This window comes from Podarcis raffonei, chromosome 14 (genome assembly GCF_027172205.1).
Source record: "Podarcis raffonei isolate rPodRaf1 chromosome 14, rPodRaf1.pri, whole genome shotgun sequence".
Lineage (NCBI taxonomy): Eukaryota > Metazoa > Chordata > Lepidosauria > Squamata > Lacertidae > Podarcis > Podarcis raffonei.
Genome location: NC_070615.1, coordinates 51,627,933 through 51,645,628, shown reverse-complemented (window position 1 = coordinate 51,645,628; position 17,696 = coordinate 51,627,933). Strand labels below are relative to the sequence as shown.

Genomic DNA, 17,696 nt, shown 5'->3' with positions numbered 1-17,696 from the left:
TTCATGTGCCCTTAAGGCAGGATTTGTGAGCAATGAGACAATGGGGAGGTTTTTTCCATTTCCTCTCTCCTTGCAGAGAAAAAAATTGAGGTCAATTTGGGAGAGTTAAAATGGTTCCAGGACAATTTTCCTGTACTGTTTCAGATGTGTGGTTTATATATTTATGTATGTGTTTGCCTTGTAAATTTATTAGCATTTAATTTATATATTTGAGACCTTAAATTCTTATGACAATAGTACAATGGTACCTCGGGTTATAGATGCTTCCGGTTACAGACTCCGCTAACCCAGAAATAGTACTTCAGGTTAAGAACTTTGCTTCAGGATGAGAACAGAAATCGCGTGGTGGCAGCGGGAGGCCCCATTAGCTAAAGTGGTACCTCAGGTTAAGAACAGTTTCAAGTTAAGAATGGACCTCCAGAACGAATTAAGTTCTTAACTCGAGGTACCACTGTATTAAAGACGGGCGTCTCTTTCCCCAAACCTGGGAAGCTTCTGCTCAGCTTAGGGAGGGAGGTGTGATGCTCATGAGCATGATGTTGGGACATTGCGATGTCGCACCCCCCCAATCGCCCTCTCAAGCTGGCACCTCTGTCCCTAACTGTTCCCCTGTGAAAAATGTTGATATTTCTTTTGTCTTACTTGATGGGTTTGAGGTGGAGGTCGAGGGAAGGATGGGGGCAAACCTGGTGGTCTGGTTTTTGTCACCAGACCCTCCCAATTTGCGATGTATTTGTGATGTGTGCATGATGTAATTTTAGGGGTGTTGTAGGTATCTTTGTGGATGCGGGTAGTGCTGTGGGTTAAACCACAGAGCCTAGGACTTGCCAATCAGAAGGTCGGCAGTTCGAATCCCCGCAACGGGGTGAACTCCCGTTGTTCGGTCCCTGTTCCTGCCAACCTAGCAGTTCAAAAGCACGTCAAAGTGCAAGTAGATCAATAGGTACTGCTTCAGCGGGAAGGTAAACGGTGTTTCCATGCGCTGCTCTGGTTCGCCAGAAGCGGCTTAGTCATGCTGGCCACATGACCCGGAAGCTGTACGCCGGCTCCCTCGGCCAATAAAGCGAGATGAGCGCCGCAACCCCAGAGTCAGCCATGACTGGATCTAATGGTCAGGGGTCCCTTTACCTTTACCTTTAGGTATCTTTGTAAAACTTCTTCCTGCTTCTCCCATGTGGTGGGTGGAAGTCCTGTTGCAATAGTCCTTGAAAATAAAGACCAGGCCTGCTGGCTGCTGTTTTGCTCCTATATTCCTGGCTGGTGTCTTCGTTTGGCAATCCAAGTGAGCCCAAGGATTTTCCTGTAACAGCAGCATGCTTCACAGTTTCTCTGCCATTTTAGCAGGTGCAGAAGTGAGCAAGCTGGCTGAGGGTGGGTGAGTGTTTTCCTCCTCCCCAGCCTCTGCTTTGACATCTTCCCCTGGCTTTTCACTGGAGTACAGTGATACCTTGGTTCTCACACGCCTTGGTACTCAAACAACGTGGAACCCAAACACTGCAAACCCGGAAGTAAGTGTCCCGGTTTATGAACTTTTTTCAGAAGCCGAACATGCTCCGTTTTGAGTGTTACGCTTCCAAATTGAGTGCCACGCTTTCGTTTTGAGTGTTACGCTGAGGTCTGTCAGTTTTTGCTATTCATTTAGCATTTTTGTTTTTGCGGCTCTTTTCGTTTTGTTTTTGTGACTGTGTGGAACCCAGTTCAGCTACTGATTGATTGATTGTGTGACTGCAGTACATTGTTTATTGCTTTCATTTTATGGATCGATGGTCCCGTTAGATAGTAAAATTCATGTTAAATTGCTGTTTTAGGGGTTGTTTTTAAATATATTTTTCACATATGTATGCTTAATGTTTTTTACGATTCCCCACCTGTAAGCCGCCTTGAATCTCTGCCAGGCAAAAAGGTGGGGCAATAATAATAATAATAATAATAATAATAATAATAATAATAATGTGTGTTGTTTTGATGCCTGGCATAAAATCCCCTCTTGTTTCCCCGCTAGGGATCAATGCTCAGGCCCGGAAGCTCCAGCGTAACCGCACCAAGGGCGCCATGACGCTTTTGACGGGGTGCAAGAGCCACGCCACGCAGACCTCCCTCCGCCGCACCGTCAGCGAGACCAGCCTCAGCCAGACAGGCAGCGCCAGCGCTGAAGGGGGGCAGCAGGCGGAGCAGCTGAGGAGGCACTACTCCACACTGCCCGAGACCCTCCAGTGCCTGGAGAGCGGAAGGGATGCGCAGACGGCACCCGCCGGGGATCAGAGTGGCAACAGCCTGCGCTACTCGCTGTACCAGTCTCCACACCTGCTTCTTCTGCAGGGCTACAGCCAGCAACACGTAAGCAGGCGAGACACACCTTTGCTAGGCTCTGCGGCATTTAGGTATACCGCTTTATATATAGTGGACCCTCTGGGTACAAATTTAATTGTTTCCGGGGGTCTGTGCGCACACCGAAAAATCCGTATCCAGATGCGCTGCTTCTGCGCGTGCACACGGCACGATAGAGTGCTTCTGTGCATGTGCGATTGGTGAACCCTGGAAAAATACTTCCGGGTTTGCCATTTTTGCAACCCGAAGTTTACGTTACTTGAAAGTAACATAACCCAAGGGTCTACTGTATGTGTATGTGTGTGTGTGTGTGTGTGTGTGTGTGTGTGTATTTGTGCGTGGCGCGCAGAAAAAACTTAAGCAACAGCAGGCAACTTAATCCATAACAATTTTTGCAAAATCAAAGTTGCTGTCATTATTACTACAGTGGAACCTCAGGTTACGGTGGGATCTGTTCCAGAGGCCCCGCCACAACCCAAAAACGATGCAACACAAAGCATTGCGTCTGCACACGTGCACAATTTAGCGCTTCTGCCCATGTGTGAACAGCGCAAACCCGGAAGTAACCCATTCTGGTACTTCGGGGTTTGCACCAGTCTCAAGCCAAGGGTGACATAAGCCGGAGGCAACATAACCCGAGGCTCCACTGTATTTATCAAGTTTTGTACAACCGTCCTTCATGCAAAGATCTCAGGGCAGTTCACAACGTAAAAATACAGAACGAGAACTCAAAATGCACAATCAGAAGAAGGCAAAATCAATAACCCACAAACACATGTAAGAGGACCCATGCTTTAGCAGCGAGTAAGGCAGATTTCAGTCCTACATGACAGCACCTGTGAATTCGGGAGGGCGGGGGCCATGGGATCGGCTACAGATCGTTGGCAGGCCCTTTCACCACAAAGAGGCAGGGGGTGCACAAGTTTAGGGTCCTCAGATTTTTCAATTCATTCATTTATTTAATTGATATCCTCATTGCCTCCTGATTTGGGGAGTTCCACAGTTAACTCTGCACGGCGTGGAGGGTTTCTTTTTATCCGTTCCAAATCTTCCAACTCTCAGCTTCATTGGATCCCCATTCAAAGCACATCCTTTCCCTCAAGCAATTCTGGGAGCTGCAGTTCACCCCTGAAAACAAACTGGTCAATATCCTAATGGCATTATACAAATCTCTGGTGCATGCTGTGTTACCACGCATCAAAAATATTTTACAGAGCTGGAAAAGGTTCAGAAAAGGAGTATTGGAAGGAGCAAGTCCCTTACAAAGAAAGCTTGCAACGTTTGGGGTTTTCTAGTTCAGAGGAAAGGTGGGCGAGAGGAAACACGATAAGAGATGTATAAAATTATGCCAAGTGTACAGAAAGTGGAGAGGGAGTTTTTCTCCTTCTCTCATTACACTAAAATTCAGGGACATCTGACGAAGCCAAATGCTGGGTGATTCTGGACAGGCAAAAGGAAGCCCTTCTTCATGTAACACAGAGTTAGACTGTGGAAAACCCTCCCACTTGAAGCAGGGATGGCCATCTACTTGGATGGCTTTAAAAGAGGACAAATTCACAGAGTGGCAGATCAAGTTGATGGACTATGCCGACATGGCTAAAATGACCGGAAGAATCAGTAATCAGGAAGACCAAAATTTTAATAAGGAATGGGGGGAAATTATAACTTATCTTAAAGACCATTGTAAGCAGTTAAAATTGTTAGTAGGATTGGAATAAACCTTGTAGTTTAATTGTGAATTTTGGATACAATGGAGAGATAAAAGATTTGGAATTATATTATAAAAGATGCAGGAGGAAATGATTAACAACAGGACCCACAAAAGGGAGGAGAAAAGTCCAGGAGATTTTTGGAACCTTGTGTTTATGTTGTATGTTGAATATGTGACTGTCAAATCTTAATCTGAAAAACCAAATAAATACATTAAAAAGAAAACAGGGTGCTGGCCCAGATGGGTCATTGAGATGGACCATTGATGGTGGGATATAAACAGAATAGAATCATAGAATTTTAGAGCTGGACCTCAAGAGCCATCTAGTCCAACCCCACTCAGTGCAGGAAGGAAGGAAAATATTGCATAAATGTCTTTCTCTGTGTATGTGGTTTTCTCGGTGCAGGACAGCTTGGTATATTTGCTGAATCGCGACCAGCACACCGTGGGCCAGAGGACTCAAGCCAGCAAGCCCAGCATCAGCCTCTCAGCTCCGGACATCCTTCCCCTCCATTGCACCATCCGGAAGGTCAAGGCATCCGGCCGCTCGAGCCACCGCCCTGAGGAGAAGCTGGTCCTGGAGCCCATCCCCGGGGCAGCCGTCTCCATCAACTTCTCCGAGGTGGGCAGGACGGCGGCTCTCCACCACGGCGACCTCATCTCCCTCGGCCTCTACTACCTGCTGCTCTACAAGGACCCCGTGAAGACGCAGCCACTCCCTGCCCAGACCCTCATGAGGCTGAAGGCCGCGCGCCGAGCCTCCGAGCCCGAGCTGCCCTCCACCTGCAAGGTCTGCGGCAGCCAGGCGAGGGACAAGGGCTCGTCGGCCAAGAAGGCGCCCGCGCCGCAGGGAGCCTCTGGGCGGAGGGGAGGCCGCCGGAAGCTGCAGCTGGAGTTTGACAAGGCCAGCGAGGACCTGCTGCTGCGGAGGATCGTCACGCTCATTGAGCCCACCAGCGATGACCACAAGCTGGCGCCCGCCTTCCTCCTCTGCCTCTGCGTCCAGCACTCGGCCGGCCACTTCAGGCCCGGGGAGTTTGGCCATCTCCTCCTCAAATTGGCCAAGATGATACAGAGGACCGTGTGGGTCAGTATATATTGGATATACAGTCATACCTCGGGATAAATATGCTTCAGGATAAGTATTTTTGGGTTGCGCTCTGTGGTGACCCGGAAGTAACGGAGCGCGTTACTTCCGGGTTTCGCCGCTCGCGCATGCGCAGACGGTCAAAATAATGTCACGCACATGCGCGGAAGCAGCGAAACGTGACCTACACTGATGCGCAGTCATGTTTTATGTTCTATTCAGGGTGCGAACGGGGCTCCGGAACGGATCCCGTTCGCATCCCGAGGTACCACTGTATTGTGGGATGTGATACATAAGTAGCAGTCAAGAACAACATTCCTCGTTTTCCTAGAGTGGACATGCAAGGGGATGTTTGGTCCAACCAGTCAAAAACTTCCTGTTTCCTCCTGGTCTGGGACATACTTCCTTTGCATGTGACTAGAGGTGGGTGTGAGCTTACCTGTCCAGGTAACAAAAGCACAAGGCACACAGCCCTCCTCCCTTCTTCTCCATCTTCCTTTCGTCATGTGAACTGCAGTGACTGCCAGTCTACAGTCACTGGGATTAACCTCCCAGATGGGGTAGACCCACATGTATATATCTTTGTAACTAAGTCTGCCTTCAGGGATCCAACTGTGAACTGATGATGTGAGTAAACTACTTTTATATACTTTACACAAGATTGTGGTGTGTTCATTCTTTTAAGAGGGATATAAAGGAACCTAATAGTGAAAGGCTTACACAAGCCTGCAACCAGCTATCTGCTGTGCGTTTAAAGGGGAATGTGAAACTCTGCTAAGTAAAGGAACTTGCTCACGCAAGTTAGGAAGGATATTAATAAACAATATATCCTCTCCTGCCTCCCTGAACATTCCCACATATATAATTGAATCTCTCTGCTTCTTTCGGTCAAAGAGAACAGGGCCTTTTTAGTGGTGGCTCCCCGTTTGTGGAATGCTCTCCTCGGAGAGGCTCACCTGGCACCATCATTGCATGTCCTCTTTAACCAGGCCTGAAGATTGGTTGTCCTTCTGCAAATCTCTGGGTTTGCCTGCTGTGAATGAACACTCACTACTGGGGGGGGGGGGAGGGATGGGGAGTTTATTGTGAGAAAGCGTGGCTAGCAAGCAACATTGGGACTGGCTGTGCAGATTTGGGAATTTTCTCATCTTCACAGTGTCAGTGATATTTCATTCCCTTTCCCTTTCTTTGTTTCCTTCCTCGATTCCAGGAGAAAACAAACGAACTAGCCGAGAAACAGTCGCAACAGTAAGTCTTCTGCATCCAGGATTTCCGCTTCTTTCTGCGAAAAGTTGCTTCCAAATAAATGTGCATATAGGTTTCGGTTTGCATGTCACCCAAACCAAGCTCTGTGTCATCCTGGGGGATGAGGAAGACGCCTTCAAAATACAGCATGCAAATGCATCATATAACAAGCAGTATTTATCTTAAAGGCTGTCTCCTAACGAATGCAAAGCCTATTCAATTGCAAAGCAAATGATAAAAGGACCTGGTTCTCACAGTACAGCAAGCCATGGTTTATTCGTGCTTTGTGTGAATGCCTGAACCTAGCGCAGCAGACTAGCCTTGTTTTCTTTTCTGGCAAGAAATTGCAGCGTGATGTCATCGTTCATTGCTGTTCTTGCTGTTCTTGATAATTATGCACAGCCTGGAGAAAATGGAGAGAGATTTTTTCTTTTTCCTACCACTAGAACTATTGGACATGCAGTGAAGCCAGATTGGAAGATTCTGGGTGGATAAAAGAAAGTTTCCTTTTATCTATCCCCAATCTTCTGACATTCAACTCCAGCTCCCAAGAGATAGCCTTTAATAGGAACATTTCTTAATTAAATTTGCTTCTGCGGTTGTATAACCATTCGGGACAGAAATACAACCTCAGTTTTCGAACGTCTCGGAAGCAGAATGATTCGGAAGCCGAAAACCGGAAAGTAATTGCTTCCCTTTTCGAATGTGCCTCGGAAGTCGAAAGGCTTCCGCTGTGTGTGTTTCCATTTTTTCAATGGATTTTGCCAACCGCCCATTGATCCTTGGTTTTCTAACATTTTGAAAGTCGAACGGTCTTCCGGAACGGATTACGTTCGAGAACCGAGGTTCCACTGTACTTCCTCCAAGAGAGGGAATAAAAAAGGGTCGGAGTGGAGTAAATTGGCTGGTGTCCAGATTTGCTTCCTGGCATGTGTATTCTGCAATTCTGCTCAAGTGCAGAAAGGCCTCAGAGACCCCAGAGGGATTTAGGATTTAGCATCCACTTAAACCCCTAGGAGAACCTTCGAACATCACCCAAAGGCATCATTCTGCCTGCTGGTTGCAGGAACCAATGTCACAAACCTGCGTCCCCTTCCCTCCAATGCCTGGCCACACACAACATACAAGGCCACCTCCTGTGATTCCTAATTCAAACCCTGGAGTCCCTGATACTTGTCTATCTGTTTGTTTACTGCATTTATAAGGGACACGGGTGGCGCTGTGGGTTAAACCACAGAGCCTAGGGCTTGCCGATCAGAAGGTCGGCAGTTCGAATCCCCGCGATGGGGTGAGCTCCTGTTGCTTGGTTCCTGCTCCTGCCCACCTATCAGTTCGAAAGCACATCAAAGTGCAAGTAGATAAATAGGTACCATTCCGGCGGTAAGGTAAACGGTGTTTCCGTGCGCTGCTCTGGTTCGCCAGAAGCGGCTTAGTCCTGCTGGCCACATGACCCGGAAGCTGTACCAATAAAGCGAGATGAGCACGCAACCCCAGAGTCGTCCGCAACTGGACCTAATGGTCAGGGGTCCCTTTACCTTTATGGCATTTATATTCCACCCTTTTCTCCAGGGAGCTCAAGGTGACATGCATGTTGCTCCCCGCCCGACCTCATTTAATCCCCACAACAGCCCTGCTAGGCTGAGAGGCAGGTAACCAGCAAGCAAGCTTCACGGCTGAGTGGGGATTTGAACCCTGGCCTCTCCCAGATCCTAGTCTGATGCTCTAACTGCTACACCACGCTGCCTCTCACACTGCACATTTTGCTTCAGTTGCATAATCCACCTGGCTTGCAGAATGCTGCTTGCCTTGGCACAGAATTAGGGTTGACCCCTTTACAGAGGCCTGATCACTTCTTGCAGTTGTTGTTCAGCTCGATGCTGACAAACGGAGTGTGGAAAGGACAAATGTCTCTGTGCGCCAAGTCCAGGCTTTTTCGGTCTCCTTTTCTTTGTGTTGATTGTCGCCTTATCTTGTTTGCACAGCAACCCAGCCAGGCTCTCCTAGTGTCCTTTATTTGCTTGGTTGCATTCCTCCTCGGATTCCTTAACAACCCAGGAAGGCATCTGATGAGAGAAGGAGGGGACTTGATTAAGACAATCCATTCAGACAGGGTTGAATTATTATTGCGGCAATCTATATATAAAGCGAAAACAAAAAGCGGCACTTCGGTGCAAGGGGAAGAATGAAACCAGGTCCAGATTTCCTTGTCCTCTTTAGATAATTGGAACAGTCTTAATATAAGGGAGCAGAGCTGGTGTGTGCAGTCTCTCTCTGGAGCCTATCATTTTGGTGAAATGATCCCATATGATTTTATTTATTTTTTTGGAATAAACAACCAGTCTTGGTGCCTGGAGACTAGAGAGACTGTAAGGAAATGCTGGTGGTAAGAAGAGGGGCATATCCTTCTGAAAAAGAAGGCTGTTTCTCAGGAAGCTGGGGTTAAGCAGAGCCATGTGGTGCAGTGGTTAGTGCAGCCTACGCCAACATCTGGCACTCTCCAGATGTTTTGGACTATAGTTCCCAAGTGCCCCAGATTTTCTACAGGAACCTCAGGCGGAATAGCCATCCCTGCACCGATCAAAACCCTTCCACGTTGTGCCACATCCAACTTACGCAATTTCAACTTTGTGCGCTTGGCAGCTGGCCGGCTGAACTCGCCCAAATTAAATGCACGGGAGGCGGAGAGCTTAAAAGCTCTTAGGGGCAGCTTTCTCCCTAAGCTCTCCGCCTTGCATTCAGGGCTCTGGGAGGCTCTTGCGGAAACCCAGGGTGGTTGTGTGAGATCTTGCGAGGGTCTCTCAGATCCTGGTGAGCAAAGCGGAGGTTCGAAGATCCGTTTGGAGAGGGGTGGTGTTGTCTTTGTGCGCGAACTGCGTCCCTGCAGCTCCGCCGGGGTGCCTCTCAACTCTGCGCTTGTCTCGTCAGCCAGGATCCTGCGTCTCTCTCCCGCTTCACCATCAAAGACCTGCTGCCCGACTTGCAGCACGTCCTTTTCTGGATGTCAAACTCCATCGAAATCCTCTACTTCGTCCAGCAGAAATCCCCCGTTTACATCCAGGGCATGGAGGAGGAGCTGGACATGAAAGGTGTTTTATTATGCTTTTAGACTGGTTGGAGTGGGTGGGGTCAGGGCTGGATTGAGGTGTGATGAGGCCCTCAGCTCCTGAAGGTAATGGGGCCCTTTCTATGTCCAGCTGTCCTTTGTCAATAATAATAATAATAATAATTTATTATTTATACCCCGCCCATCTGGCTGAGTTTCCCCAGCCACTCTGGGCGGCTCCCAATCAGTGTTAAAAACAGTACAGCGTTACATATTAAAAACTTCCCTGAACAGGGCTGCCTTAAGATGTCTTCTGAATGTCAGGTAATTATTTATCTCTTTGACATCTGATGGGAGGGCGTTCCACAGGGCGGGCGCCACTACCGAGAAGGCCCTCTGTCTGGTTCCCTGTAGCCTCACTTCTCGCAATGAGGGAACCGCCAGAAGGCCCTCGATGCTGGATCTCAGTGTCCGGGCTGAACGATGGGGGTGGAGACGCTCCTTCAGGTATACAGGACCGAGGCCGTTTAGGGCTTTAAAGGTCAGCACCAACACTTTGAATCGTGCTCGGAAACGTACTGGGAGCCAATGCAGATCTCTCAGATTTGTCAACAACAAATTGTCACTGTTTTTTGTGTTGAATATATACTATATGGTAATTTATGGACCTAATAAGTATCTCAAGCCATTTGCACATGTTACTCCCCTTCCTCCTCCTGACATCTAGTTTTCTGTGGGGTGGTGGGGTTGCTATGGAGGACCTCTAAGCCACCTAAGTCCCAACCGGAAACCTGAAGTGGCTCAGCCCTGACATGGGTGGGTAAGAATCAGGCTTCTTGATTCGCTCCCTCTGAAGACGAGCAGGGAGGGCGTCCAATGGCAGCCGAGTCTGTGCAGCTCAGATGAGTTTTACAGGTCCAGAGGGACACCCATGGGAGCCTTTTATCAGGGTGGGGGGCAGAAATTAACTGCTTTATGGGATGATTAAGCGTGTTCACCTCTCTGGGTTCCTGAAGCATGAGGGGCGGTTTGCAAACGTGAACAATAAATAAACACATTAAGGTTTTGGCCTCCGAATGCGAGGCTTTTGGGGTAGAGCTGCAGAGGTGCCTTTTCTCAAGAAGCAAACACTCAGCCCCAAATGTTGGGCTCAGCCCTCCTCATTCTTTCTTTTTCCTGTCTCCCTTTTAGGATCCAAGGAATCTCTCATTTCCCTGACCATCACTGCCAGCGAAGAAGCCATGACGGTCCTTGAGGAAGTCATTATGTATACCTTCCAGCAGTGTGTCTATTACATCTCCAAGGTAAATACATGTCCCAGGGAGCAGTGGGGCTGACGGTTGCTTCTCCTGACCCAGGTCCAAAGACTGGGGAAAAAACCCCATATTTATTTTATTTATTTGATGAAATGCGTGTGCCACTCGAGCGAAGAAATCCTCAAGGCAATCTATGGAAAGAATAAAACAGTGAGGTTATCAGTCAGACCAGTTAAAACATTTGAACATTAAAAACCAGCAATAAGCTAAAACACACACCAGCATTCTATTCTTCTTCTTCTTGTTATTATTAATTATTATTATTATTATTATTAAATTTGTATTCCATCCTATACCAATAGATCTCAGGGTGGTTCACAACACAAAATTACAATATAAAAAAGACATAACACATTCTAGGTATCTGGGTAAAGGTAAAGGGACCTCTAACCATTAGGTCCAGTCGCAGATGACTCTGGGGTTGCGGCGCTCATCTCGCTTTATTGGCCGAGGGAGCTGGCGTACAGCTTCCGGGTCATGTGGCCAGCATGACTAAGCCACTTCTGGCGAACCAGAGCAGCACACAGAAACGCCGTTTACCTTCCCGCCGGAGCGGTACCTATTTATCTACTTGCACTTGGACGTGCTTTCGAACTGCTAGGTTGGCAGGAGCAGAGACCGAGCAACGGGATCTCACCCTGTCGCGGGGATTCGAACCGCCGACCTTCTGATCAGCAAGCCCTAGACTCTGTGAAAAGGTTTCTTCATCAGGTGGCAGAGAAAAGACAGCGAAGGTTGCCTCTGCTTGGTGTCCATCGGCGGGGAGTTCCAAAGTGCGTAGGTGCCGCCAGTCTAAAATATCAGACTCCTTACAGCTGAGGAAGGGGTATTATGTGGGTCAGTTCCTCAGATCGAAGGGGTCAAGAGGGTGTGCATGGGGCAAGGCGATCGTCTTGCAGGGAGACTGGCTTGCGGTAGACGGAAGGGTGGACATTTCTGAATACAAGGCAATCCTCCCCCCCCCCCCCGCAAGCAGAAATCAAGCCTGTCAGGGAGAAGGTTAATGTTGATCTTTGCGTGTCATGTGAAAGTGGCCCTTTTAGCTGCCAAACCAACCTTTCTGAGGATGAAGAAAATGAGGTCCACGTATCACGGTCTTTACCCAATGTTGCAACGGGGGGTGGGGTCCTCGTTCTAGACCTCCCCAGGAGCACCCAAGATTGTTTATTTAGCTCAAATCATTCCCCAGTTGCAGTCAGAGGCACAGACTCTCTCAGCCATTGCAGAGCTCATTCTGCCCCCCCCCCCAATTGCAGAGAAATGGCTGTATCTCCAGGCCTGGCCCTCGGCTGCACACATGGCTGGCACCGCGCAAAGAGAAAGCGTCTCCTTGCAGATCCAGCCCCCTGCGCATCCTGCACTGCACCACAGGCGCAGCCAGCCGTGCATGGCAGTGACAACCGTCGCTGGCTGTGGTGATGTCACGGGAAGAAGGGGAGAGGGAGGGAGATCAGATTGGAGGGGGGCAACTTCCAGCAACCTGCAGACATGATACCTTACAAACGGTTTTGGGTAGACATTGAGAAGTCAGCAAAACAGAGGGCTTGTCTTTTTAATCTCCTGTTGGCAAACTATAGGGACACGGGTGGTGCTGTGGTCTAAACCACTGAGCATCTTGGGCTTGCTGATCAGAAGGTCAGTGGTTCGAATCCCCGCGACAGAGTGAGCTCCCATTGCTCAGGCCCAGCTCCTGCCAACCTAGCAGTTTGAATGCACGCCAAAAGTGCAAGTACAGTGGTACCTCAGGTTAAGTACTTAATTCGTTCCAGAGGTCCGTTCTTAACCTGAAACTGTTCTTAACCTGAAGCACCACTTTAGCTAATGGGGCCTCCCGCTGCGGCGCCGCAGCGTGATTTCTGTTCTCATCCTGAGCAAAGTTCTTAACCTGAGGTACTATTCTGGGTTAGCGGAGTCTGTAACGTGAAGCGTATGTAACCCAAGGTACCGGATTAATAAGGTACCGTTCTAGCGGGAAGGTGTAAAATTCGAAGTGTAAGCTCCTCAAAGGCAGGGGACTCCTCGCTCTCCCACCTCCCTGCTTGCTCCTTTGCAAAGCTCTGAGTACCCGGCTTGCAACGTTCTCGTCTTGAACGCCAGGCGTCTGGCCGAGAGGAACCTCTCGCGAAATGAGTCAGGTCTCGCAGCCTGGAAGGCCAGAGAAATGAGCACTTTTACCGGAAGGGTGGGGAAACACTTTCTGAGACACTATATTTGGAGGGGTGACTCTGCCTTCTGCCAGTTCTGGTGCACATTCAGCAAGCCTCCAGGTTGGAAAGCTGCCTGTTCTTTCCCTTCTATGCTTTTCCTGGTGTCCTTCCCACTCTCATCTTAATTATTATTATTATTATTATTATTATTATTATTATTATTATTATGAATAAAGCAAGAAAAACGACTCAAGGGGAAAATGCCACGTAGGGTTAACAAAACCCTCAATAGTGCACTCCACGCTGGTGCAATAAAAATAGAAGGATATGACTATTGATTTCAAGCCCAGAATAAAATGAAAACCCACGACTGTTGTGGGTTGAGATGAATCTTAAAGAGGAATAATTTGCTATAGTATTGAATTAACCAAAATCCATTGAATAGCAGAGGGAGGGGACAAACTGTTTTCCTCTTTATGGACATGTGTTAACACAATCAAGCCAGACAGCTGCAAACTTCTCGTTCTTTCCATCTTGGAGATTGGTCCAATATTCCAACCGTCTCCATATCTGCCTGCCCTGCCCTCTCTCACTGCAGAATTCATCAATGCCAGGCCACTGGCACGTATAAAAAAATGCATATCTGAAAATTAAAAATGTATGAAATATATGGCACAGCAATAAAACTGCTAGCATATTTGCAAAGCTAAGCAGGGTCCAGTATGGTTTCAAATTGGAAGGGGATCCATGTTTCAAGATTCCTGTATTGCAGAGTTCCTTCCAGTGCTACAATTACAGTGGTACCCCGCTAGACGAATGCCCCGCTAAACGAAATGCCGCGCAAGACGAAAGGGCTTTCCGACTTTTTTTCCGCTTCGCAAGATGAATTTTTCTATGGGGTTGTCCCGCAAAACGAAAAAATTTTCGGGGTCTTGCGTTTTTTCTGCCTTTTCTGAAAGCCGCTAAACCGCTTATCTGCAAATTGCCGCTGATCCGCTAAGCCGCTTATCTGTCAATTAACGCTTATCTGCTAAGCCTTAGATAGCGGTGCTCCGCAAGACGAAAATCCCTGCAAGACGAAGACACCCGCAGAACGGATTAATTTCGTCTTGCGGGGCACCACTGTATATGATTCCAGGCCTGATTTATTACCTACCCTACAATACTCTTCTATGTGTGAGGCTTTTCATAGAATCATGGAATTGTCAAATTGGAAGGGACCTTGAGGGTCATCTAGCCCAACCCCTGGCAACCTGAGCGCATCTTAGTTTAATCTGTGTGCCACCCATTAGATTTTTTATTAAATTTTGGAAATACAACTTTTCCAAAATGCCACATTTGCACAAAAGGTGTGTGTTTGTTGCTCCAAGCCAGGAATTCTGAGGCTGTTGTGGGTGCAGATATAACAACAACAACAACAACAACAACAACAACAACAACAACAATTTATACCCCGCCCATCTGGCTGGGCTTCTCCAGCCACTCTGGGCAGCTTCCAACAAAATATTAAAATACAGTAATGCATCAATCATTAAAAGCTTCCCTAAACAGGGCTGCCTTCAGATGTCTTCTAAAATTCTGGTAGTTGTTCTTCTCTTTGACATCTGGTGGGAGGGCGTTCCATCTAGATAAATAGATGTTGTTGTTGTTTAGTCGTTTAGTCGTGTCCGACTCTTCGTGACCCCCTGGACCAGAGCACGCCAGGCACTCCTGTCTTCCACTGCCTCCCGCAGTTTGGTCAAACGCATGCTGGTATCTTCGAGAACACTATCCAACCATCTCGTCCTCTGTCGTCCCCTTCTCCTTGTGCCCTCCATCTTTCCCAGCATCAGGGTCTTTTCCAGGGAGTCTTCTCTTCTCATGAGGTGGCCAAAGTCTTGGAGCCTCAGCTTCAGGATCTGTCCTTCCAGTGAGCACTCAGGGCTGATTTCTTTCAGAGTCTCCTCCAGCACCAGAATTCAAAAAGATAAATAGATATACACACACACAAATACCTAGATAAATAGATATATACACACACAAGCTGCAACGCTTCCCCAGTGCTATGTGGGACCAAAGTGGGTCGCTCGCCCCTCCTCAGAACATTTGGTGTGAGAAGTTCAGAGCTGAGCCGCCCTTTCTCTCTCCCCATCCCTGTCCAGTCTCTGTACGTGTCTTTGCCGCCCTTGTTGGACTGCAACCCCTTCCAGAGCGAAGGGCGAGAGGGCTGGCTCTCTTCCCCGCCTCTTCCCGAGGAGATACGCAAAGTGGTGTCAACCTACCAGGCCAGCCTGGACCTCCTCCGCCAGTATGAGGTGCACCTCGAAATCAGCTCCCAGATGTTTGCCTACCTGTTCTTCTTCTCCAACACCCTCCTCTTCAACCAGCTGATGGAAAAAGGTGAGTGGTGGGAGGGGCTTCCAGGTGGGAGGTGTGGGGGGTGAAACACAGAGGAGTCAAATACAACATTCCTAGAATGGACATGTTTAGACATGAAGAGGGATGTTTGTCCAGCCAGTATATAAATCACCTGTTTCCTCCTGGGCTGGGACAAACTTCCTCTACAGGTGACCAGAGGTGGGTGTGACCTTACTTGTGCAGGTAACAAAATAGCACAGGGCAGGCAGCCATCTCTCTCTCTCTCTCTCTCTCTCTCTCTCTCTCTCTGACTCCATTCCTCAAAGAAGCAACATCTCCTTAGCTTGAGATGCTCTCTTGGTTTCCAGCCAAGAGAGGACAAAGGAACTATCTCCTTATGGGATAGATTCCAGGTGTATGTACCTTGGATGCTCGGGTTGCGAACGTGATCTGTGCGGGATGCACGTTCACAACCCACAGCGTTCGCAACCAGCAGCAGCACGTCTGCACATGGGCGGGTTGTGATTTGGCACTTCTGCGCATGCGCAAAGCGTGATTTAATGCTTCTGCGCATGCACAACTGCCGAAACCCGGAAGTAACCCATTCCGGTACTTCCAGGTTTCGGCGGTCCGTAACCCAAAAAAACGCAGCCTGAAGCATCTGTAACCCAAGGTATGACTGTATTTTGTAACTTAAATCTGCCTTCTGGGATCCATCTCTGAATAGAATGTGTGAGTAAACTCTTTTATACTTTTGTACAAGACTGTGTCATGTCTATTCTTTTTAGGAGGGAATAAAAGGGGAATTACCAGGAAACTTATTTTAGAGGCTTATGCAAGCCTGGCAAACCTATCTGCTGTGTAAGTTTAAAAGGGGGGGGGTGTTACTCTGCTAAATCATATAACTTGTTAACACAAGTTGGGAAGGATATAATTAAACAATATATCCTCTCCTGCCTCCCTGAACATTCCCACAGGAGGACCAAGGATGCCGGCAAGAGGTCATCATCATCATCATTTTATTTGCATTCCGCCTTTCCATAGTTAAAACAGTGCTCAATGCGGCTTGATCTGGAGATGGGGATCTGGAGAGAGGTTTAATTCTATCAAGGTTTAATTGTTTCATAATTATTGTCCCCCCCCCCCCCCGTTTTTAGCTGTCAGGGGAAAAGGAGGGGTACAAATCAATCAATCAATCAATCAATCAATCAATTAATAAAAAATTCAATAAGTAAATGAAATAAAATCTAAGAAACGCTTGTAAATTATTTGAAATGGAAAAACCTGGCAGAAATGAGGATCTCAAGAGCATCAGGGGGTCAAGTGGGCAATCTGACAATGCACATCCAAAGCTGGTGATCCTTCCATGACCTTCCTCTTCTCCTCCTCCTCTTCCTCCTCCCCAGGCTCCTCCTTGGGCTGCTTCCATTGGTCAAAAGGCGTGAGAGTCCGTGCTACCCTTCGGCTGCTCCTGGAATGGGCACAGCGTGTGGGCTTTGGGCAGCTGGCGGACGAGTTCTTTGGCAAGCTCTCGAGTGTGGCCAGCCTCTTGGCCATGCCAAACTCCCAGCTGGTGCAGGTGAGGAGCCCTTGGCCTCAAAGGGGCACGCCCAGTTGGGCAGTCCAGCAGGGGGAAGTTTTATGTGCCTGCGGCCACCGTCTCATGAGTAGGGTTGCCAGGTCCCCAGGGGCTGACCCAAAGTCTCCAGGCTTTTTCTGCTAACCCCTTGCAGGTGGCAGGACGGACAGAGGGGCCTTGACTCTCCAGCTGGGCGAGGGCACCTTAAAAAAATAATTTAATTGAGGAGGCTGCCTGCAACTTGCAAGCTTCAGCTCAGCAGGAGCTGGATGCAGATTATTGCATGTCCTCAAACGGCGCAGGAGTGTCCTGCCCTCCTTCCCTCTCCCAATAAACTTCCATCTCTTATTGCATAGTCTTTCTGGGGGTAATGCTCTCCTCCCCTCCCTCTTCCCCTCTCCCAATTAACCTCTATCTCTGGAAATTATTGCACAACCTTTCTGGGGGGTAATGCTCTCCTCCCCTCCCTCTCCCTCTCTCCCAATTAACCTCTATCCCTGGAAAATATTGCATAACCTTTCTGAGAGGTAATGCTCTCCTCCCCTCCCTCTTCCTCCCTCCCAATTAACCTCTATCTCTGCAAATTTTTGCATAACCTTTCTGGGGGGTTGATGCTCTCCTCCCCCTCCCCCCAATTAACCTCTATCTCTGCAAATTTTTGCATAGTCTTTCTGGGGGGTAATGCTCCCCTCCCCTCCCTCTCCCCCTCTCCCAATTAACTTCCATCTCTTATTGCATAGTCTTTCTGGGGGGTAATGCTCTCCTCCCCTCCCTCTCCCCCTCTCCCAATTAACCTCTATCTCTGGAAATTATTGCATAACCTTTCTGGGAGGTAATGCTTTCCTCCCCCCTTCCCCCTCCCAACTAACCTCTATCTCTGCAAATTATTGCATAACCTTTCTG

General features: G+C 48.3%; 1 protein-coding gene across 2 annotated transcripts in view; it reads left to right on the top strand.

The window, feature by feature from the left end:
• RADIL (Rap associating with DIL domain) overlaps nt 1-17,696 on the top strand; it is a 69,491-nt gene that overhangs the window by 37,734 nt on the left and 14,061 nt on the right. For both annotated transcript variants that reach the window (XM_053365484.1, XM_053365485.1), the window contains 7 exons: nt 2,003-2,337; nt 4,446-5,126; nt 6,337-6,374; nt 9,297-9,457; nt 10,606-10,718; nt 15,019-15,256; nt 16,621-16,793. In XM_053365484.1, the coding sequence (XP_053221459.1) occupies nt 2,003-2,337; nt 4,446-5,126; nt 6,337-6,374; nt 9,297-9,457; nt 10,606-10,718; nt 15,019-15,256; nt 16,621-16,793 (1,739 nt within the window). The remainder of the gene's footprint in view (nt 1-2,002; nt 2,338-4,445; nt 5,127-6,336; nt 6,375-9,296; nt 9,458-10,605; nt 10,719-15,018; nt 15,257-16,620; nt 16,794-17,696) is intronic.